The 24,679-nt window shown below is 46.3% G+C and overlaps 1 protein-coding gene across 1 annotated transcript in view; it reads right to left on the reverse strand.

The window, feature by feature from the left end:
- Positions 1-24,679, reverse strand: part of BMP6 (bone morphogenetic protein 6) — a 136,889-nt gene that overhangs the window by 1,598 nt on the left and 110,612 nt on the right. Inside the window, exons 3-6 of the mRNA XM_045551715.1 lie at positions 13,660-13,808; positions 12,750-12,947; positions 959-1,035; positions 45-155 (exon numbers count right to left, since the gene is read on the reverse strand). Coding sequence (XP_045407671.1) covers positions 45-155; positions 959-1,035; positions 12,750-12,947; positions 13,660-13,808 — 535 coding nt within the window. The remainder of the gene's footprint in view (positions 1-44; positions 156-958; positions 1,036-12,749; positions 12,948-13,659; positions 13,809-24,679) is intronic.

The raw sequence follows: 24,679 nt of genomic DNA on the forward strand, positions 1-24,679 counted from the left end.
CAGCTTGTGACCCTACGTAGAAGATGAAAAGTCCCGGAGCTCACCAGGGTCTGCACGATCGCGTGGTTGGTGGCGTTCATGTGCGCATTGAGGGGGAAGGAGCATTCTCCGTCACAGTAGTTGGCGGCATAGCCCTTGGGTGCAATGATCCAGTCCTTCGTTTAAAGCAAAAGGGAGCAACAAACGATTAATACACGCTTCTCACAGCATCTGTGCTCTCAGTAACGCTGCGAGAAGGCAAGGGGACAGATGCAGCAGACTGAGGGGTTTGTCCAAGTTCACATGCGAGTGGCAGAACTGGGAGATGAACCTGGTGGGTCTGACTGCAGAAACCTCGCTCCCGCGACAGTCACACACGGCCGCAGCTGCTGCCGGCTGTTAGGCCTGGAAAGGTGCCTGGGCCGGCTCCGTGTCCTTGGCCCCGAGGAGCCTGAACAGGAACCGACATTGCTCCCAATGAAGTGATGCCACCTGTATACGGAAACTACCTTCTGTCGCTCATCACCTAAATGTGCGGCTTTTCTTACAAACTGGTGGTAGCTCTCAGGTACGGATCAAAACATCTGCTCTTCTGGGTACGCTGGGTGAGTGAGCCAATTTATAGCCATTGAAAAGTCAACCCTGTCTCAAAACACAATTAAAATGTGTTTGAATGCCCAAATAAATATGCCCTGTGGTCTTTGAGAGAATGAGGTAAGAGTTCTGGGAACTGTGGCTACTGGATCATAGAGCCGGGGAGCCCTAGCAAGGTGGCTGTGGGTGCTTGGTGCACCCCAGGGGGCCGGGCCCTCCTCTGCCCCACCCCAGGAGCCTGAGCGCTCTCGAGGGCTCCTCAGTGCTTCCACGGAAGAAAGCATCTCAGCCCTACAGCTCTAGGTTTTTGGTGACAGCTGCTGCTGTTCAGATGAGAAGAAACTGCCGAGAAAGGACCTTTGTTCCTCTCATCCAGAGAGCTCACCTGCCAGCCCAGGTCCTGGAAGCTCACATAAAGCTCATGCTTCCTGCAGGCTGTTTTCAGTTCACTGCTGTTGTAATCTGTCGGAAGAGATCAAAAGATGTGCCCATTAGCTCATTCATTCCTTCATTTGAATACTTAATGGGGAGGGTTTGCCATGTGCCAGGCTCCATACTCGACTCAGGAGAGCCATGAATGAGGCCCCTGCCAGGCACAGATTCGGTCACTCGACAGCTCCATCGGGTTCCTGATTATTTGCGTGAACATTTTGTGTGCTCTGTGTTGTCCACTCTGGGGTCTACTGGGCACGTGTGGGCTCAGAGACCTTGGAGCAACAGAGGCATGCTGTGAGCCCTGCTGCGTGCAAGGCCTGTGGAGGACGGGCCCAGGACACCCCTCAGGGGCAAGACTTGGAAGACATCACGTTCGCATGATCAGATGGTACCAGGAGGGACTTGCTGTATTTCAAATGGGAACCCTCCTGAAGTTGCACAGGGGCTTTCAAGGGAGCTACTGGGCCAGGACAGTATCCTGAAAAAAGTGGAACGGGCAAGGCCTACGTAGGAAGCCCAGAAACGGGGGCGGGGTGGAGAGAAGGGGACACGTGCAGGGCCATGCGCTCTCCTGTCGTACTCCAGCCTCACTGCCAGGGTTGAGCCCTTTTGCACTAATGCAACAGCTCCTAAGCCAGCAGTTCTCTGTGACACCGTTGAAGTGTTTACACCCACTCCACGCGCCACAGGAAAGAGCCACTAGCCTGGTTTAACCTAATCACTGATTCATCGAGGCCAGTCGGAGCAGCTCTTCTGTGACACGCTTTCTGCCTGGCACCAGGAGAAGCAGAAGATGAGTCAGACAGGGCTTCCCTCCTCCGAGAACTTAGAGATTCAAGGGATGGTGTGAGACATGTACACAGGAACTCAAATACAAGTCAGAATATGGATGCTACGCGCCAGGACCACAGGTAGATGCCACCGGGAGCACACAGAGGGGCAGGTGAGCAGGAGCGAGAGAAGAAGAGCCACCACGTTAGGATGGATTCCAGGACACGTGAGGAGGCGGCAGGTGGGATAAAGCTGGAGAAATGGGTGGCCTAGGGTGCTGACCACAGTGACGAGGACTTCCTGCCAGAGGCACGGAGTGAGCCTCTGGAGGTTTCTGAGCCACAGAGTGACATATTTAGAGCTGTGACTCTAAAGGACTAATCAGCCTGCAGCTGTGTTTGGCATGCCAGAGAGGGCAGAGAGATGACGGGAAGGAGGAAACTTCAGAGAGAGGTTCTTCATCTAACGGGGATGTCAGCGGACATCAGAGCCCACATCATCTTCAGGCTACCTCCGCCCCCTCAATGACATAAGCCACTAAGTCACCTAATGGGTGAAATCCTGTTTGAACTGGATTTTCTTATTTGCACTCCTGGACTTCCTGGCCCTGAAGCAGGAGAGAACATACAGATTTTATGATTTTTATAAGGGAAAGAGACAAACAGTAAGCCAAGTCAGTGACCTATACCGGAATGAGAGATGGGACTGCATTTTGAGATGGTTTTCCAATTCTAAATCTGTTCATTCTTCCCACCTGCCCACCTCAGCTCACAGGACCACCCTAACTGTAGCTCCAGCTCCAGCCCCGCAGCAGCACTGGACGGAAACCTTCACCCTGCCGGGTACCGAGGACACTTCTCTCCACGAAAACCAACCAACCAACCACCACCACCACGAGACAAAAACTTCCTGCTGAAAATAACCCCTCAACAACAAAAAAAAAAAACAGCCACACAAAACAGCCTCTGAAGAGGAGAGCTGGAATGAGGGAGAGGATTCACAGACTCCAGAGACTGCAGGTGAGAGTAGTCTCTGAACAAGGCTGTAAAGGAAGAATACCTACATTAATAGAAGGGATAAAAGAAGGACTAGAAACCCAAAAACAAGAACATTATGGGGGGGAAACATGAAAAAAGAACAGGTAGATAATGAAAAAGAACATTGGTTGTTTAAGGCATTATACAATATATTTGAACAAACCTCTTCAAATATAGCAGAGTCAAATGGCCAGAAAATAGGTTTATCTCTCTGTAAAGAGACACGGAAGATAGAATGAAAAGTCCAACGTGTTTCTAAATAGGAATTTATGAAGACAGTAATGGGGGAGAAGTAATATTTGATGACACAATGGCTGGGAATTTTCTACAGTAGAACTGAAGAAAGGCAAACACCTTTAAATTGCAAAGGCACAATAGTCCTGAATAGACCAAATAAATTCCTATCTAGCCACATCTGATGAAACTGTAATATATCAAATACATAGAGAAATTCTTAAAAAGCACCCCAGAGATTAAAAAGAAAATTACCTACAAAGGATAGCAAAGTAGATCGATAGCAAACTTGTTAACAAAAATACACATTGGAAAATTAAATAATATCATAAAATTGATGCCATCAACCTAGAATTCCACACCCAGCTGTTGTGGATATTTATAGTTGGCCACGTAGCTTTCAGGAACACCTCTCACTTGAGGGGATCTCTAGACAGGTGAGAATCAGCCCCATTTCCCGTGACAGATCACTCCCCTCTACCCCGTCCGCAGCTGCAGTAGAGGCTCATGACTTCCTCAAAGCTAACCACACACACACCCTGTACTACATAACTTGAGGGAGCGACTCAAAGGTGAGATCAAGAATGGGTGGCATGGCAGCTAGGGTCCAGGGTGATGGCCCAGGTATGGTATCCAAAGCACGTTGTCCCCATGACCAGATAGATCCGAGCTGGGCCTTGATTCCATGAAGTTCTCTGGTTCTCTTGGATGAGTTCCCTGATACCCTTATTTGTCTCTTTACGTTAATTAGAGTCTGTTGCTACTGTTCAGTAAAGAGCGCTGTGATGGTTAACCTGATGTGTCAACTCCTCTGGGGTAGAGGATGCCCAGTTAGCTGGTAAAGCATTTTTGCATGTCTATGAGGTGTTTCTGGAGGAAATTAGCATTTGAATAAGTGGCCACTAGAGACCTGCGGTGGCAGCCACAGGCACCTTCCTCACCAGATTCAAGAGGAGCAGAGAGACTGTGGGTCCCATGATGAGGAGGAGCTGCCAGGGACAAAGGAGCAAGCGTAACATTTATGTGCAGGAATGACAGGGGAACGCCATTGCTGTCGCCATCACTTCCCTTTGTGGTCATCAGGAAAAATCATGAACGCAGTGACGCCATCGTGGCCTGAGTATCAGGATTGCCTGTGTCCATTTGTTGTCCGGAAGGCAAGCTCTGAGCTGCTGAGCTGGTGTCTGAAATGAGGACACTTTCACTGGGGACCTGGCCCTTTGACTTGTGGGGTCGGCACTAACTCCAGGTGGCCACTGTCAGAACTGACTCATAGGATGCCCAGTTGGTGCTGAAGAACTGTCCTCAGAACACAGGCAGGGACAACCTCTTCCCGTCTGGACTTCCAGTTTCTTTTTCTGGTCAGAATCACGATGACATAGTCGAAGGGGCTCGCTCCTAACTTCAGTTCTAGTTTTCTGTGAACCTGCTGTTGAGTTGACTCAGTGCTCAACAAAGAGAACTTTCTCTGTCAGAACAGCCATTTCTTTTAGAGCTAGACACTGACATTTTTGTTAAGGGCCAGAGAGAGGAAAGGGAGGAATTCTACTCTCTTGTTTTTCTTCCTACAGATACTCTCAGGCCATGCCCAAGTTTCCTTGTAGCTCCATGCTCAGTGCTGGCAAAGAACGTGTAGATATTTGTGAAGGTCCACGCTCCTCGGAATGCTCGCGTCTGCCGCGCGGGGCCGGTACCCTGGTTTCCACGTGGAATTACACTGACACGCTTTTTTTTAACAGATTGACAGATTGCAGAAAAACTTTCCCCTCACTGCCATCGTACTTGGTATTTGTTTAGATGAATGGTCTAAAGAGGGCCAGTAAAAATTTATGCAGTTATAATTTCCCAGGAACATCCCGCTTCAGTGGGAGGAAGGAAGGTCGCATAGCTCTGTCCAAACAGGCTCACCAGTCCACGGCAGGGCCAAGACGGGAAGGTAGAGTGCTGGGGAGAAGCAAAAACCAAAAACCCCAGAGAAACAGCCCCCGATCTAAGGCAGGCCTGTGTCCGGGACAGCAGTCCTCCGCGTCTGACCTGTGGGGGGCGGCACCCGAATCGCAGAATTACCAGGGAGTTTCTCTGAAGCTCAGAGTTCGGAGCCCAAGCCCAGACCAGGAGTCGGAGTCATTGAGGACGGTCCCGTGGTCCGGGTGAGCCTGCGGCCAGGGGACCCAGAGCTGCCGCCCTCCAGACAGAGGGTCACACACGGGTGATGCTGTTACCACCCCCAGACACAGAGCCCGGGGGGGGGGGGGGGGGCCCTGGGCATCGGCAGGGCACAGCTGCAGTGACGGCCCAATCTTGGTCCTACTCAGCCTGAAGAATCTTTGAAATTCAAAAAAAAAAAAAAAAAATTCAAAAAAATTTCAAGGAAAAAAGCTTTTTTCAAGGGACCAGCTTTTTCAAAGTTGAGCACAGAAGGTGAAATCCAGTCCTCTGACCAGCTGACACAAACGTGGAGGGCAGGGCACGCGCCCAGCAGCCCCGCCGGGGTTCCGCCCGGCTCCCCGGGGCGGCCTGGACGAGCAGGGCCGAGCCATGGGTGGGTTTGGGCAAAAATACTGTTCGGTGATCCAGTGACCAAATCTCACCATCACAGAAACCCCCAGGACGAACTTCTTCCCTAACCGGAAGGTAACGCCCGAGTCTACTCCGAAGCAGGAGAGAAACATCCCTCACCACAGGTTTGAGCTTCGGATACATAATATCTGAATTGCCTTTTGCAGAGTGAAAGGTCTCCCTTTTCCATCGCCTTTTGTGGGGAAACCTTCAGATATGATTGGTATTAAAATGCCCAAGTCCTTCCTGTCTTCTCCAAATGAGCATTATAGACATTTAAACATGGATTTTAAATGGAGATTTATTTTTAATTTTTTTTTTGTGGCAACAGACCTGACTTTTAATTTTTCCTAAAGCCACTTAAGCAAAAAACATTTTGTGATCCTTTATAATTCCCCCCAAAGCAAAGCAAAACAAACAAAAAAACCCAAGTATTTGTATGAAAAAAATGGTTTTGTACATGAGATTTAAATGATTTTATCTCATAGTGTGCGACAGGTGGGGCCCATCACACAGGAAGTTTCAAAAGCTCCTTTAGGGGACTGGGGATAAACTTTAAATATCCAAGACAGACCTACCTGCTTTCCTTCTAGAAGATCCTTCAGCGAGAACTTCCACACTCTGCAGTGGGAAAGGTAAAGTGACCGGCAGAGACAGACACAGTCCCTCGTGGAAGCACAACACAGCTGGGCAGAGAGGTCCAGGATGGAGTACCCCAAATGTGTCCGTTTTTAAGCCTGTATTTTCCCAATACTTTGCCGAGGGAGGTTGGCATCTCATTCAGGCCTTCCCAACAGTGAAGCCGGCAGAAGTGTCCCATTCATGCCCAACGGCTGAGCCACAACCCAGGCAGCGGCCACGTGCACGGTACACTGGTTATACCCTGAATGCTGTCTGTACCTTGAATATGGGGTCACACCCCACCACCCTAAGAAGGACATCTGGGTTAATTCCATCCAGCGTCCTTTGCATTTGGTCCTCCTGAAAAGCGCACACACAGCGAGGTGCAGAGGAGCCACGTTATGGGAGAGCTGGCACCCACCGTCGGTTTATTCCTGAAGCGGAACCGATAGGAACCATGAGAGGCCAGCGACACGCAGGCTGCCCTGGCACCGAAGGCCATGAGATCCCCAGGGGGACGAGCCCTGGGAGCGGGGGTAGGGCATAGCCGTGTCCTGACCTTCAGGGCAGGCAGTGGGCAGGGAGGCTGCACCCTGGGCTGAGGCCACGCAGCCACGGCACACGCTGCAGCTGCCAACACGGCTCGAGCTCCAGGGGGTGGGACAGGTGCACCTGAGTTGCAGCAGCCAAAGCCCAGCCTGGTTCCAGAGGCCTGGGCAGCCCGCCCACTGTTCTTTCCAACCTCAGTAGAGGAGAGGGAGAGAGAAACAAAGGGGAAGATCGGGGAGGGAAACAAAGGCAGAAAAGAGACAAAGTCACCATAGAAACCAGGGGGGAGGGAAGGAGAGTGAGAGAGGTGGGCAGGAAGCTGCCTCCTGGGCAGGGGCTTCTGCAGAGGGGCTACTTGGCCGCCACAGGCTGACCCTGCAGCCCCGCCAGCTCAGCCGGGCTGTCCCTGCTCAGCAGGTCACACACAGCCAGAAAAATACCAGCGCGGCAGGAGCTCGGGACAAAGCAGCAAGCTCCATGCCACATTTCCCAGCTTTTCTGAGCTCAGGCTACAAACTCTTTCCAAAGGAAACTTGTTTTGTAGAGGGAACAGTTCACTGCTTTTATTTCCCACCTCTCCTAAAATGACAAGGGCAAGGACTATATAGTGGCTGTTCAAGTGGCACCTCTATCTTCATGGGCCTGGCCACTCTTTGCGTATCCCTGGGCCTCATCGGGCCTGTCTCATCCCAAACAAGCCTCTGGCTCCCACGCGCCCTGGCAGAATCAATAGCGCCATCAAGGAGCAGGCTGGAGGGGCCGGTTCCCTGTGTCACTGACACGGTAGAGGCTGGGGACCACGCTGGGTTCTGATTTCTGGTGTCAATCATTTCTCAGCGGGTTTGGGGGATGGCTTCACTTGCAAAGACTAGACTTTGTTCACAACCTGGATGGTTGGCACCAGAGGCAACAAGGAGGCTCCGGGATTTCAACATCTCACGAGGCCCCATTTAATCCTGGCAGGACTTTGGTGTATTCTCAGCTTTTGTCTTGATTCTAAAAGAATATGGAACTACTTGTCTTGAAAATACACAAAGTCTTTAAGGAGACTGAGCTCTGAGCACCTTCTGTACCCTCTGCCACCTCCTAGACTGAGCCTCCAGGCCCCGGTACCCGGTTGGTAATGGTTGGGGTTGGTAACGATTGGGGGATTATTTAGGCATCTTGCTTATGCCTCCTTATCACTGCCTCTTAGCACAGCTGCCGTTTGGTTAACCTCGGAATGAGCTAGAAGGGAACTTTCCAGTCTGCTTCACTTCTGGATAACTACTGTCCTGAAGACGCTTCATGGTCAATGAGGGTCGAGCGTGCTGAAAGTGGAGTTTGAAATGATTCCCTCCTTTCAGTCACCATAGGCCATGCCTGCCCTTTACATCTGTGGAGAATTATAGTTTGATTTCATTTAGGAGGCCCCGAACAAGCCTCTACTTCTTAACGAAGACATCTGGAGACCAAGCTGGAGGCCCTAAAATTTTCATTTAGGATCAAAGTGACAAAGTAAAATTCTCAACGTTTTGGAAGAACTGCAAACTGCTAATTCACAGTTCTGAGCTGTGTCTATTTTCCCCAAGCTTTGGATGGCCATGCTGGGCCAACCACTCAGCTTTGGCACCCCCAACCCATGGACGCCAAGGACAGGGTAGAGGGAACACTGTAAAAACAAGACCCCCAGTCTGTGCACTGGAGTTCCTTAAAATCTAGAGCAAAAAACTGCATAGTTACAATAAAGTTCTCACACAGTAGTTTTGTAAGAGATGAATTCTGGTTCCCTTTCTCATGCTGGAAGCATACTGAACGGTCCTGATTAGGAAGCTGAAGGAATAGAGCTATGAACTATCAATGAGGTCAACAGTATACCTAAATGTACACCAGAGCCACATTTTTTTCCCTGGAGTCCTTAAAGATACGTGTTTGGATGGGTGGGAAAGAGCTGGAAGAAGGTACCATGAGCAACACTGACAGGTAGCACTGGCGCAATGACGGACTCATCCCAAAGGGTCTTGAGAGGTTGTTGGGTTCACAGACAGTTGTCAGAGCTGGGTAGTGACAACATAAACATCAAGAATAAAAGAGATAGGCCGGGTGCGGTGGCTCACGCCTGTAATCCTAGCACTCTGGGAGGCCAAGGCGGGTGGATTGCTCGAGGTCAGGAGTTCGAGACCAGCCTGAGCAAGAGTGAGACCCTGTCTCTACTAAAAACAGAAAGAAATTATCTGGCCAACTAAAATATATACATAGAAAAAATTAGCCGGGCATGGTGTCACATGCCGGTAGTCCCAGCTACTGGGGAGGCTGAGGCAGTAGGATCGCTTGAGCCCAGGAGTTTGAGGTTGCTGTGAGCGAGGCTGACGCCACGGCACTCACTCTAGCCTGGGCAACACAGCGAGACTCTGTCTCAAAAACAAACAAAAAAAAGAATAAAAGAGGCTACTCCAATTTTACATGAATTGTTAAAAGTGGCAGATGATGTTTCTAAACTGTCATCTGCCAAAACAAAGACTTCTAAGTCACAGTGTCAGCAGCCAGCTTAGTTGACGTGGCCGAAAACCTCCGATTCACTGGCTGACTTGAAGTTGCATGAACTACCCACCCTCCCCAAAGATGTCTTGGAAACATCCTGGAAAATTAGCCAGATCAGAATTTAGAATCACCAAATGGAATCATCTTTCAAGGCCATTTGTTCATGGACCTTGTAGTAGATTGGCCAAGTGGTGTCACAGTGCCCCAGAAGACAAAGCAATGAACCCCAAGAGGAAGCTACCATAAAAGGGGGTGAATGGCACCAAGTAGAAAGAGACCACCAAGCTGGAGCTATAGAACCCAAGGGCAGGTGCTGTTGGCGCAGCAGGCTAGTGAAAAATGAGGGCTGGAAAGGAAGTGCCAGGTTCATTAGAATCCCCAGTGGGCTGCACAGGACAGCTTGCACCACAACTAGTAAAATGTGTAAAAATGATAAACGATACTGTGCAGACTATCCAAGCCCCCTGGAGAAGTGTAACACAGCCAACATGTAGCCTTCACTCGGAGCCGACAGCTGCAGAGAAGCAAGGGCAAGTGCAAACCATCCAGGGAGACTTCGATCCAAACCCACGGTCCAGTGCACGCGTTTGCAAAGTCCAGCTTGAAAGCCAAGTACAAACGTTAGAGTAGATTTCGGTGGGTGGTGGGGCTCTTGGCCTCTCCGCTGTTGTGGACTAGCCCTGCTGTCTCAGGCACAGACAGACAGCTCAGTTCCAAAAATAGCCACTTATTTCCCCGCCACATGTCACCCTGATGACAGGCAATTTGATGAATGATGTTAACTTCTTTACCCAGATGCAGGACAATCCCGGTGGGCTACTCCTGGTGGTGGTTGTTTCAGTGGAGAACTATCAGTTCCTTGGGAGCAACTGTGGAAGAAGGGGGCAGCAGAGGCAAAGCAATCTCTTCCTTCCACCTCCCTAAAGATTTACAAGGGGAAGTCTGCCAGAGACTGCGGTCACGCCAGACAGCACGACTCTTCTGTCTCTGCAACATCTACCTGGTTCACAAAGGCCCAGCAACATCTGGACCCACAAAGGAGAGAAAGCCAGACAGCCCACTTCTCCAGGTAGCACACCATCCTTCCGGAAATCCCTTCCTCTGCTCGCCCACTCCCATTAACAGAAGAATAAATACAGAAGGAGCCAAATATCGAAAGCAGCACCTCAGTGGGCCAGACACAAGCAATCTCTCAGATCACTTGAGAGGAGCTTTGAAGAGAGGAGGAGGAAGAATCCTTCGTAGTAAGGCTCTCTTGGGGGCTTTTAAATAGGTGAGGCCAGAGGGACTTGCTATGAACTCTCTTGCCTTAGCTCTTGCTGAAAAGAGCAAAGGAAACTTGGCAGTACTGTGCTGGGATGTGGGGAGCCCAACGGAGAGAAAAACAGAGACTGTCGTATCTTATTATAAATTAGATCAATTTTCATATCCATATTTAATTTAAACTCATCAAACTGGAAAAAAATACTTGAAAGGGGCTTGGAAAATAATAATTGGGTGACATTGCTTAAACCCGAATTAGGCACAACAGTTTAAATTGTTTTTTCAATTTAAAAACACTGGTGTGTATATTGGGTGGGCCGGGGTGGACAGGGCTGTGGAGAAGGAGATGCTGAATAAATCAAGTGAAATTTTAATTTTAAAAAGCAATCAGCATTTCAAGAGATGCCTCCATGTCTGAGGTCCCCATATAACACTGACCACAGTTCATTAATAAATTGAAGCCTACCACTGGCAGACTTCAGCATCGTACCCCGGAGGAAAACACAGAGATTATTAACTCTGTTCAGCAGGCTGCCTCTGAAGTCAATCAAGGAAGGCAAGCATTTCTCCTCCTTTTTCAAAAACTCCAGCCCTGACTGTTTCTGGTGGTAAACACAGGAACACCCATGCTGTGCAAGGCTTCCAGGAAACACCAGGATGACAAGCAGCAAAATGTCACATCACACTGGGTGGTGGATCCTCAAGTTCCACGGTACTGGTAAAAGAGACAGCTCATTAAGTCAGAATCTAAAATGCAGTCTCTTCCTCCCAGAGAAAGATTAGGTATCTTGAGAGGCGGCATTAACTCTTTCTGGCCTGAAAAGGACACGTATATACAGTCACCTGGAAGAATTAATGTGTCTTCCAGAAGTGTCTCCCTTCCTTTCCTGGGGTCCCAGCATATGCCCTGACAACCTACTTCCTATAACTGGATGTAACTGATCTTTGAGGGCTATCATGAGCCAGATTTTGATGCTTTTCATCTAATCTCAGAAAATCTGCAAGGTATTCATCATCTTCACCTTATAGATGAGTAAACTGAAGCTGAAATGGAGTAGGTTTGTCCAGAGTCACAAGGTAGCAAGTTCTCTGCCTGCAAATCCCCCCACTGCAAATCCTTGACTTCATGCTTGACTCCCACGTTCTTTAAGCAGCCAAAGGAACCCCAGAACTCACACTGGCTTTAGAGTCAGAAATGTCTGAGTTTCAATTCCCTACTTACTAGCTATGTGACTGGCTGGCAGAAGGGAACATCTACCCCCTACCCCGTCCCGTGTATCCATGAGTGCACTTCCACCCCATCTCCAAAAAAGGCACGGCCATTGAGGGAACACTTCTGAAGGACCGCTGAACTGACACTCAGCAGTCAGGGCTGGTTCCTCTCCCTTGCCCTTTGAACTTGCCTGTTCTGGGCGGTGGGATTGATCTCATTGCCTAGCTCCAGGGTGGGGCACACCACCCAAGCCAAGCCAACGAGAGTCATGCCTGGCTTTCGGCTGAAGAAGGGCTCTCTGTCTGAGGTTGAGGTTGCCAAGAGCAACAAAATCCTGGAACCCCTGGTTGCCTTCCTGGCCACCATATAGAGACAGTCTTTCTCAGAATGCCACCAACAAAGGAAAACAGAAAAAGAGAAGAGAGATTCCTGGTATCATCCAAGCCCATGGACCCAGCCATGCCTAAAGCTGGAACCCCTGAACTTCTCACTTAAGTGAGCCAATAAAACCTACCCTAGAGGGCTGTTGGAGCTGACTTTCCAACTCTTCCAGCCAAGAGTGCTGACAAATACAAGTCCCTATTACACAAATGTACCAAGTTTGTTTGCACATCACAACACTCTAGGCATAACACAATTAGAAAAAAATCCAGGTGGTCCCAGGGTTTTGATGGGAATGAAAAAAGACTTAGAGAAACCCAATCAACCAGAGGGATGCTTATCTGATAAACAGGTAGTCACGATGCCTGCAGCCTGCACACTCAGACTTCAGGTAACAAGTGTTCCACCCTGGGGGCCCTGGGAACCCCCCCAGATGATCGGTGACCATGATAAGGCCCCATAATCCCTAGGATACCCGACAGGACTTTGCATTTGTTGTGCAGAAGTTGCTCAACATCTGGGACCACGAGCACGATGTTTATTCTCACTGAGGCCAACAAGGCCTCCTGGAAGACCGGCTCCCCCAAACCTACCTGAAGCGCTGGAGACCCGGGACACGTCCTGGGACTGGGTGGAGCGGTTGCGGCTCTGCTGCCGGCGCCGGCCGGAGGCTGACCTGGTGGAGCGCACGTGGACCTCGCTCACTTTGAAGAAGGCCACCATGAAGGGCTGCTTGTCATAGGGGCCGTCTCTGCCCACCAGGCCCGCGGCCCGGGGGTGGATGTGGACTCCTTGAACGCAAACCAAATTGCACTTCGCTTTATTGCACGGAAACTTACCCCGCAGCTGTGCAGTTAAGGGACACTTCCTGGTCCCCCAAAGTGCTAACAGTAAAGAATGAGCGTGAGGAAGAAAACCCTGCGTTCTCAAACCCCAGACAGCGCCCTGCGCAGGGGCAGAGCCAAAGCCTTCCCTCAAAGGCACGGGAATCCCACCGAGCAGTGGCATGAACTCCTGGGCTGCCGCGTCTCTGCTAGTCTATTCGCCTGCAGTCACTCTTTCTTCCTAGCGTATTTCTTCTCAACCAGTGAGGCGACCCCACGCGCCGAGCCTGCACAGCCTGAGGGCCCCTGGGGGGCGCGATCAGCACTGGGGACCCGGAGCGGCGGGGCACTGGAGGGTCCCTGGGCAAACCTGCTCCTCGGGAGCTAAAGGGATACACCTGCGATGTCCCTCCTTCTGCCTTTGCCTGGGACAGCTGTCCTCTCATCGTCCCTCTCCGCGCCCTGACCACCCTCTGGGGGGATGTGGCTCCAAGTCCCTTCTAGAATACCTCAGGGAAAGGCTTTGGCTCTCAACAGCAGTCACGAGGGGACCGTAAACGAGGCCCTCCCGGAGCTGAGAACCTGACTATGAACCACGGTTCTGCCGCGACTGCCGCAAAGGAAACGAACCGGAAACGACGACTTGCGGGACTCGGGCGGCGAGCGCGCCAACACTTACCGTCCCGCGTCACCACGCTCAGCTGGAGCCCCATGTTGTGCTGTGGGGTCACGACCCACAGATTGCTAGTGGCCGTGATGTCAAACTCCAGCCAGCCTTCTTCTGAGGCCCACACGATGCGGGTGTCCAACAAAAACAGGTCAGAGTCTCTGAAACAAAGAAAGAAGACAGCGCGGTGAGTGGCGCCCGCCCGGCCCCCCAGTGCCACTCCGCCGCGTGTCAGCGTCGGGACACACGATGCCCAGTCGGAGCACGTGGGCACGACACAGTTAGGAGAGACGGGAACACGCGACAAGGCGCTTCACGGAAATCGGGGCAGCCCTCGCGCCCGCTGCTTCCGCCACATCTTATTTTGGAATGAGGATAAGTTACAGATAGATGTTATTTTGTGTTTTAATACTTACTTTATTATTGGATTATTTTATGTATTTGTAATACTATTAGTGAACAGCTTACTTTATGGCTAGTAAACTCTGAATGGAGGGAAGCGGGAGGCAGTGAGTAACGGGGTTAAGGAAATATCAAAATCAGGATTCGTGTGAGCATTTACAAGGTGGGGCGTTGCTTTTTTTTTTTTTTTTAATTAGGACCTCAAAATCTACGTGTTAGTTTCTGTGAAATAAGGAGAAACAAGAAGCCACATCACATTTCTGAGTAATCATCCGTTCTTTTCTTTTAGTTGAGGCTATTAAAGGTCTACAGTGGGCGTCAGGTCCTTGTGCATATGCACTGTGTCAGCAGGGCTGGATGCTGAGTGATTTTAAAGTTCGTCCCAGCACAGCTGTGAGCTGTGGCTGCGGTTCTCTGAGGCAAAGTCACAGAGTCCATTCCTTCCACTGGGTTCCACAGGGAATATTTTTATATTTTTCGCAGTTTTCAACAAATGTAACCCCAGGGGTTGTGGGAAGGTGGTGCGAAGGTTTCTTTCTGTTCACCCACATTTCATGGTAGTGTCAGGGGACTGTCACCTTCATGTGTTTCAGTGACAATGTGAATCTGAGTTTACATCCCAGGGCCTTCTGCGTGAAATGGCCTGGGATTCCTGTGACAAGGAGGAGAATATCTTGGCCACAGAAAGATTCAGATCTCCCAGTGTGGAAATATTTTGCTGCAATATCTTACAGGGATAGGAAAACAACTAGAATTAAAAGTACTAAACTTGGCCGGGTGTGGTGGCTCATACCTATAATCCTTCCCACCGGGAAGCCACAGTGGAAGGACTGCTTGAGGGCAGGAGTTTGAGACCAGCCTGAGCAAGTGCAAGACCCTATCTCCACAAAAAATACAAAAATTAGCCAGGCTATAGGTGGTGTGCACCTATAGTCCCAGATATGCAGGAGGCTGAGGCAGGAGGATTGCTTGAGCCGAGGAGTTTGAGGTTGCTGTGAGCTATGACGACGCCATTGCACTCTAGCCTGGGTGACAGAGCAAGACTCTATCTCCAGAAAAAAAAAAAGTACTAAACTTAAGAGGAGCATCACGATAATAACAGCACACACCTAAATAAGTTACACAGTGCTTTCATCTACTTCACTTTGCTTGGTCCTTACGACGATCCTAAAAGCTAGGTAAAGTATCGTTATCCCCATTTCACAGCTGGGGAAACAGACTTGGACGTGAGGTTAATAGTCACATGGCCAAGGTCTCAAGCTAGTAAGTGCAAGAACCAAGACTTGGTTTTGGATTCAAAGAATTTTCCATAATGACATAATGACATACTGCCTTTTGAGATTATTACCAAAGATGACCCATGACGAATGAAACTCATCTCTATTCAATCAAATATTTATGAGGCCCGTGAAACACCAAGTTAAAATTTTTAGCTTTGTCAGAGGAGGAGCAAACATTTTTCCTGCTTACATGGCTGCTTGGAGTTAGAAGGGAGCTCTATTGTCATCTTTTCCAAGTATAAACAGTAGGTACGGCTAGCAGTCGTTTACTCAGCTGCTTCCCACAGTCCGTGGGGGGCCACACTCAAGACTGCCACATTTAAAGCACTCTCCGATGTGGATAGGGCTCCCCCACAGTGACAAATCACCCCCCATTACTGAGGTAACCACTGGGAGCCAGGAGACAGGGGGTGTTCATGGAAAACAGCACGAGGGGACTGCAAGTCCAACGCTTTGAAGTTCAGATGTAAAAAGACATAAATTCTCTTCTGGAAGGCAGTAGAAGACTCTTATCCAGAAATAACACAGACAATGTGAACAGCATTGTGGGAAAGTAGCCCCGGACCCAAAGGAAGCATAGGACACATTCATGTCACAGGGCAGAATGTGGCTCTGGCACTCTGGTATCAAGACCCAGTGACTACCAGGCACAGTGGCTCATGCCTGTAATCCCGGCACTTTGGGAGACCAAGGTGGAAGGATCGCTTGAGGCCATGAATTTGAGACCAGCCTGGGCAACACAGAAAGACCCCATCTCTACAAAGAATTTAAAAAGTTAGCTGGGCATGGTGGAGCGTGCCTGTAGTTCCAGCTACTCAGGAGGCTGAGGTGGGAGGATGGCTTGAGCCCAGGAGTTGGAGGCTGCAGTGAGCTATGATCATGCCTCTGCACTCCAGCCTAGGTGACAGAGTGAGAGTCTGTCTCTAAAAAAATAAAAGACCCAGTGAGAATTTCAGGGTATAAGGTTGCCCCAAAGCAAGGACAAGAAGTGTATGGAACTACCCCTGAGGATCATTGTTGCTATTTACAGTGATGCCACAGGCACTTAATTCTTAGAGATTTGTAATAAGGATGCAGAGAAATACTGTCCAAAGCATGAGCACAGCTCTCTATAAGGAGCCAGGATGAGCTTTTGTTTTGACAGAGCAGGGTTTGTGATAAAGGAAATGGGAGCGTATTCCAGGAGAAAGTGGGGATGAGATAGAGGCCGTCATGCAAAAAGGACAAGGAAAGCAACGAAAATGAGACAGAAGAAGAAGGTGTGAGTTTAAGAGGAAGAACAAGAATCTGAAGCTACACTTGGAGCAGGGATGGAAGAACACTGATATGAAGGATTAACAGCCACTGTGCAGAAGCAACTAAACCTCCAGCGTTGGTGGGAACAGTCTCCATCCTGACTTGGCTGCTGAGTCATGGTGTGGCCCCCAGGAATTCGTGTTGTTTCTGTGACAAGCTTTTTGACTGTGCGATGACTTCAGCTCTCACTGCTTAAGAGATCTGTGAGATCAACAAACGCAGTCTAACAGCTGAGCCTCGAAAGACCACTCTTGGTGGCCCAGTGGCAGCGAGGCAGTCCTGAATTTAGACGTGTGGCTCTAAGATGCTCGGGGCCTTTGGGAGGAGGACAGTGAGGTAAAGCATGGACTTCAAATACCTGGACTGAGCGGGAGAGAGGAACAACCAATACTCACTGCGTGCTTCCAATCCACGGGCACCACACCGAGGGCCCTTATTCCTCAGGACAGCCAGAGAGGCAAGTCCTAGTATGACGTCTCCTCCACGGCTGAGGAAATGGAGCCCTAGAGAGCGTCTCAAGGTCCCATGGGTGTTAAGTGGGGCAACCAGAATTTAACCAGAACCCAGGCCCTTAACCATCATGTATCTAAAAGGTAGTCATGAAATGGATGGGATACAGGCTGAAAATACCGAGCCAGGGCAGGTGTGTGCAGCCTGAGTGGCTGATGGTGGCTGCAGGTGATGGAACCCCAGCAACCTGCCCGACCTTGCCCTCCTCTTCCCAAGCAGAACGCTCTGTGTGTCTGGCCTTCTTAGTCTCCTGACTCTGTAAAAGCATAGCCTTAAATAAGATGCCTCGGATTTTGCCATGTAACAAACTTTTAATTCCCTCCTAAATCTTACTTCAGCAGAGTCAAGATGAGATGTTCACATCTAAAATAATGTGTCACTGCCAGATAAAGAATCCTAGAGTCTGGCCATAATCACCACCAAAACTGGATTATTTGGACCTCCCTACTAAGATGACACACCCTCAAGTTATCAAACCATGCAAGAAAATCTTGAAACAAGAGAATATATAATCTTGAATGCATTTATTGACGATTTTGTTCTCAACTAATTCATAGACTCCACCTTTGCATGATGAATAGGCTTCCCATCTTCAAGTATATAACAATGTTACTCTTTCTCAGTGTTATTCCAACCCTAAGGCATGATTTTTCTCCTATTGTGATCATCTTGGGCAAATGAAGTTCTTAATAAATTAATAAGCCTAACAAGAGATTTCTAGGAAACTTCAAAAATTCACCCTGGCATTAGCATTGACTGATTAGCAAGCCATTCACAAAGACTTGTAGAATTGGTGTTTCTGGCAAGATTATCCCTGCATGGTCCCTCCTGTCACACAGCCTCCAAGGCACCTGCCCAGGTTGGTGATATGACCTTGGGCCGAGAGGCAGAGAACATCATGGGCAAAGCACGCTGGGTCTCTCTCCTTTGCTCTGGGAGAAGGGCAGGAGGTACCTGAGCTCCTGGGGCCCAGGTTTGACCCTTCCTGACAAACTACACACCTGTTAAGGTCACGCTGCCCTGGTCAAAGTACAACTGTGTTTATTACAAACCATTTTTTTAGAAAAATGTCCTTGATCAAGTGGAATTTATACTTTCAAAATAAGCAGACTTATGAAATACCTGATAAGGGGACTCTGTGGTCTTGTCTCTTTATTTCTTCACAACATATTCTTTTGCCATTTATATGTCTGGAATTGATAAATTAAGATACAAAACAACACTCATACACTGATGAACTGACTTTATGCAATAAGAAAAATTTCATTTGCAAATAGAATGAAAGTAAAATATCAAACATTTTAGAAAATTAGTCAAGCCCTTGTTTTGTACTTTTCCCTTATGTAAGGTATAACATAGATTATGCTTCAACTTTTATCACCAGAAAAGACACAAAAAGAATAGTAGATTTGAAAGTAGAGCATTACAAAGTAGGATAAACTGCTGCATACATATACACACATGGATTTGAATAACAAGGGTGAATGAACATTATTATTATTAATAGGTAACTGGCTAAGCTTTCATTGATTTTATGCTCCTTGATATTATTATTACCCAATTTTTACCTCAATGGCTAAAATGGTATCAAGAGATGTTTCAAATATTGAAGGCACCTTGACTCTGTATGGCTATTTCATCTTTAACAAACCAATGTAAATCCCTCTGCTGTCAGAATATTAACATAGCAAACCTTAATATGGTGTTTAGTACCTGACTGTTCTAAGTGCTCTTCATAACAACCATAAGAGGTAAACAGTAAAAGTGCTGTTAACTTGTGATTTTAAGAAAAGATGTTTTACAAAATAATCTTGACCACTAGCATGGCCTGCCTCCTACAAAGTTGGACAACCTGGTACGGAGATGCATGCAGCCAAAGCAATCCATTTCTAGGAATGAACGACAAATGCATAAGGCATGGTTTTCAGAAATAAAAACCTATTTTATTTTCTCTTCATGTTTACCAAGTGGACAAGCAGCTCTCAAAGAACGGTGACACCTGCCCACCACACCCTGACGCCTCCCCATCATAAAATTTTTTTGCATTCTTTTGAGTGTGTACAATTCTTCACGGTAACTTCAATTCCTCTCTGTAACATTCTCTTCTACACTGTGCCTTACAAAGCACAGAACGAGACAGGCTGAGGAATGAAGTTTGGTAACCCCTTGAGTCTTCATTTATCTGTCTATTTTTCATTCAGGTAGATGGTTCCAGGTATAAAGACTATGCACTTGACCGGGAAGATGAAACAACCAGTTACATAACCGGATCTGTGGGTCAGTTGTATTATCCTTTTTTCAAGGGCAAAGGAACAAATACTGAAAAGCTCACTGAGTGCCTGAGGCCCACACGGAGGGAGCCAGAGATTATCGAGTGAGCAGTAAGATTTCAGGAGTCCCTCAGGGTCACAGCTCTGAAAGCCAGATACAGAAAGAGAAAAAGGTGTGGCTGGGCACAGAGATAAAAGGCTTTGAGTTTCGTCTACCTAAACTATAATAGTGTTCTCCCATCCTGGCTTTCTCAAATTTGCCCTTCTCTTCAAAAAAGAAACTCATCTCAGGTATCCGAAAAGGTTGAATGTGTATGTTTCATTTCAGCAGGCAGCACTGAAAGCCCAGCAGAATCCACAGAGCAATCAGTCCATAAGCAACACTTTTCTAAAGACGCTACTCTCCTCCATCCTGAAGCTGGGTCAACTACTGGGTCCAGATCTTGTTTCCAAAACTACATCATTTGATTAATAAATCAAATATCAACATTTGTGGGGATTCATAAAAAAGATTTCCAAATGAAAATAATAAAAATACTATACTTCAGGGACTTATTCTTGTACCTCTGATGAATCACACTAACATTCCCATCAAGAGCAACTAAAGAAACTGCATTAACAACAAAACAAACCTGTTTTAATTCTTTGTAGAGCAACCAAGCCGGGCGACCCTTGCTGGGTCAAGACCGCAGAGAGAAAGGAAACGCATTGAGGTGAGCCCTGTATTTGCTGTTGCCTCTTCATTTCAGGGCATTTGCTAATTCCTAGCATGAGGCATAGATGCCATGTTTTCAGTATAAGCAGAAAACAGCAGCAGCCTAGAGCATTGAGCAATATCACTGGCTAGGGATAAACTAGAGTTCAGGGAAGCTAGTATGTGAAGGGCTAAGGTCCTAGGAAAAAAAGGTCCTGCGTAGAAGTGAGCTCATAAAAGTGATCTCATAGAAATTGGGGGCCACTTTTTTGTAGTCTCTTTCCTCTAGGACTTTGGCTCTTCAAGTCCTGGCTGCCTTAAACTCTAATATTTCCATTTGAGTTATTAGCCAAATATTAAGCTGTGTTTACATGGGATGAGAAAGTGAGAAAACAAGCAGAAAGAAGCCATACAGAGGCTTAAAAGCAAAGCAGAGTTTCTGACAGTCTCATAATGCTGGAGAGTTAAAAAATTAGAGTTCAGAGTCCACGAAGGATGAGGGGCTCTGGTAAACATCTGGACCTTTAGCTGAAACTCCTGAAGGACTGAACTCTGGTGAAAGGGAAAACCAGAAACAGATGAGCCTTAACAAATTCTAAAACTCAGCATCAACTGGAACAAAAAGAAAAAGATGATCTGCCCATGTTTTGTCTGCCTTCTGGAAGAACATTAACTCCAGTCTGGAAGGACATAACAGCATCTAGAACTTTTTTCTTAAATAATGTCCAGAGTTTCATAAATAAAAAATCACCAGGGATGCTAGGAAATAAAAACAAATGAGGAAAAATCAAGGGAACAAATAGATAATGGAAATAGACACATAGGTGATCCAGATAGCAGAGTTATCAGATATGGTCTTTGAATCCAGCCTTATATAAAAAGGACAATAAGTCAAAAGTTGAACTTATTCCAGGGATATGAGGTTAGTTTAACATTTGAAAATCATATGATCATCCCAAAATTCAAAAAAAAACTTTTGATAAGATTCCACACCAATTCCTAATTTAAAAAACTCTGAGAAAACTAGGAATTGAGCATAATTTCTTTAATATGATAAAGAGTATCTACAAAAACATTTATAGCAATCATCATCCTGAATGGTGAAATACTAAATCTTTATCCAAGAGATTAGAAATCTGACAGAAATCTGAATGGATTTCAACATTATACTGGACGTCCTAGCCAGCAGAATAAAACAAGAAAAAGAAAAACCAAAAATAGAATTAGAAAGGAAGAAATAAAACTGATATTTATAGATAATAGTCATATAAATATGAATAGATATGTTCATAAATATATTCATAGATATATTCATAGAAATTCCAAAAAGTTGTACAGAAAACTATTAGAATTAATATATAAATTTTTAAGGTTGCTAGATACAATATAAAAAAATCAACTATATTTGTGTATGTGAGCAAAAACTAATTAGACACTAAAATTTTCAATAACTAATACAGCACCAGAAACTTCAATATCTAAACTTAACCTAATAAAAATGTTCAAGACACATAAAAAACTATATATTACTGAGAGTTATTAAAGAAGGCCTAAATAAATGCCCCATTCTTGAACTGAAACACTCAATATTGAGGAGATGTAAATTCTTCCAAATTAATCTCTAGATTTAATGCAATTCCAATCAGAAGCCCAGCAAGTTTGTTTTTGGTTTTTTTGTTGTGGAAATAGACAAGCTGATTTTAAAATTCACATGTGAATGTAGAGGGCCAACAAAATCTCAAGAACAAGTTTGAGAAACTTACACCACACCAGATATCAAGCCCTATTATAAAACTAAAGGAATTAAGACCCTACAGTATTGGTGCAAGAAGAGAAAAATTAACCAATGGAACAAAATAGAAATCCCAGAAATTGACCTAAACATATATGGTTACCTAATTTATGATAAAGGTACCTCTGAAGTACATAGGAAAAGGACAATATTTTCAACAAATTGTATTGGGTCCATTGGATTTTTCTATTCTTACACAGCTGGGCTATGTAACCTAGTTCCGTGACTCACTTATGGTCTCAAAAATCTACTACTGTAGTTTTGCTCATTCTGCTGAGTTCAACACTTCTATACCCCACTGCCTCTTGGGCGCCCCACCATGGCTCCAACATGTCCAACCCTAAACTCATCTTCATTACCCTTTGCTAACTTATTCCTGTTCTCTATCTCTGGAAATGGTTCCGAGTGAAATATCAAACTAAAAATTCTGGAAAATGTGTTTTTACCCTTCAATGGTTATTTTTTCTCCTGGGCCAAGTATGTTCTATCTGTAAAATAGGTCAGAATTTGTGAATTTTGTCAAAAATTAAAGCAAGAATTCAGTCCAGGATTGTTCCTAGGAACTCCAGCAACAGGCTTCTGGGTTGGCCTTAAGGAGATCTTTCTCAGTTTTAGGGTAGTGAGAGAAATGAAGAAGAAAAATATATATAAATTATTTATTACCACCAAACTGTAAACTTAAAAATGATAAAGATGATAAAACCAGCTCCACAGCAGCACTGCCCTATGTCCTTGATTCTAAGATGCATTTCTCCGCATCTTAAGGATTCTAAATATGGGATGAAACATGAATGAAACTTTAAAAACAAATTTTAAAAAATCTTGCCTGTTTCCAAACAGAGGAATAAGCTGTGTTATTGTTTATATGAAGGAAATGAATTTTATATTTGGTAATTAATTCTCATTTCAAATGTCTTCCAAAAGAACGTACCAAGATAGAACATGGAGAAGAAAAGTTACCATACTCACAGAAGACAGGCCATTGCTGCCAAGCAATACAATTGCCAAAACACATAAAGTAGAACATGGAATTTCAAAACTAGCAGAGTCAAGTGTGGCCAATTCATGAACAAAACAGGACCACAATTTAGACAACGAATATGTCTCTCAGTCAAAATTTCTGGTTGGCTTTCAAGAGATGCTCTTTGACTTCTAGGTATACAAAATTTCAATCAGAAAGAGTAAAAGTATGCCTTTAACCAAGTAAGAAATGCAGATGAAAATGATATTCTTTAAAGGCCTTAAAATTTCACTGTTAATCTAAAGATGCTATAGAAATAAAGATCATGAGTACATGTCATGAAAAGCAACATGGTACCATCATGCTACTATGAATAACTACGAAAGGTCAAAAGTTATCCAGCAGTCTGTGTTCCAAGTGTGAAGACAGCTTCACGTGTATGCAATACAGAAGAAAAGAGTAAAAAGGTAAATCAACAAATGTATGATACTGTAAAAAAGTACAAATCCTTCTATGTAAATTTATTCCAGTCTCCACTCCCCTCCTCTAGAAAAGCTACTAGGATCAATGGTTGCAGAAGTTTTCTGCTGAAAGGCCTCAACCGCCACAGTACCAGAGTCTGAATTCCAACAGACACAGATCTTTACCACCAACAGAACTGTCTCATTTGCCACCCAAATGGATGCAGCATCCTTGGGATGTCTGTGTCACAGCTAAGGAAATCGAGATATGAGGACGTGCCATCAGGAGATTGCTTACCTCTTCCCGGCACTTCACCTTTATCTCAGGACTGTCCCCACATCATTGGGCTGATTTTTGGGAAGCACAGCAGACATCAGTTTAGGCATTATTTGGCCATGGGAAGATTCATACGTGGCACACTTCATTCTGTCAAAGCTAACATGCCTGCCCTGTCTACCTGACAGGGGTCATGGCAAAGTCCTAATTCAAGAATATAAGAGAAGGCCCGTTCCAGACTGTGAGTCCTACATACACGCAAATTTTTACCACCCTCGTCATAAGGACGCTGATTTATAACACAAAATGTTAACACCAAACTCATCTTAAACCATAAACACCATAGAGTAAATTTAAAAAAAAAATAAAGTGGAAAGGACACCCTGTGCTACTCAGACTTCACAGTGCAGGCTACTGGGTGGCTGATGGCATTCCCATCTACAGGTTGCGTCACATCTTTTCATGACTTAGATCGCATCTGAGTGCTTATGCTCAAGTTGTGAGTAAAGTATCAAGTGTTTCCTTGTTCTTACTAAAGTCACCCTCTATTAAGTAGCCACCTTTTTATTATTTGTTAAAACTTACCTGGCGCAATGATTTCTAGTCAGTCAAAGGAACATGTTTCTGTGGAGTTTGCAGCAAAGGCCGATCCTCCAAGAATCTTCCCTGACCCTCCCTGGGTCAGGCTTCCTAACCGCCTTTTGTATCAGAAGGCCCAAAACACAACTTCCTCTCCCTTCGCCGAGTGTATGAGTCAGCATTTAAAACCTGACCCTTTTCTTTTTCTTTTTCAAGGAGGCCAACTATTTTACAACACAAACACTGGTTAAATTAAGTTAATCTATCAAATACTGCAAATTTCACTTAAACACAGATTAGACAAATATGTTTCTTTACAAGCCTGGAGAATTGTTTTCAGCCAAGACACCCCAAGATGGTACAGATGGGAAGATGAAACCTTCCCCCAGAAGGAGTCCTGCAGCTAAACCTGGGGGCCTCTGGAAGAACGTTCCAAGGCCGCAGGAGGCCTGGGCTTTGGGCCCACAGATAAGAAAAGAAATTCTCCTCCTAGCCAACCTGGAACCCTTC

The sequence above is a fragment of the Lemur catta genome, chromosome 5 (assembly GCF_020740605.2).
Source record: "Lemur catta isolate mLemCat1 chromosome 5, mLemCat1.pri, whole genome shotgun sequence".
Taxonomy (NCBI): Eukaryota; Metazoa; Chordata; class Mammalia; order Primates; family Lemuridae; genus Lemur; species Lemur catta.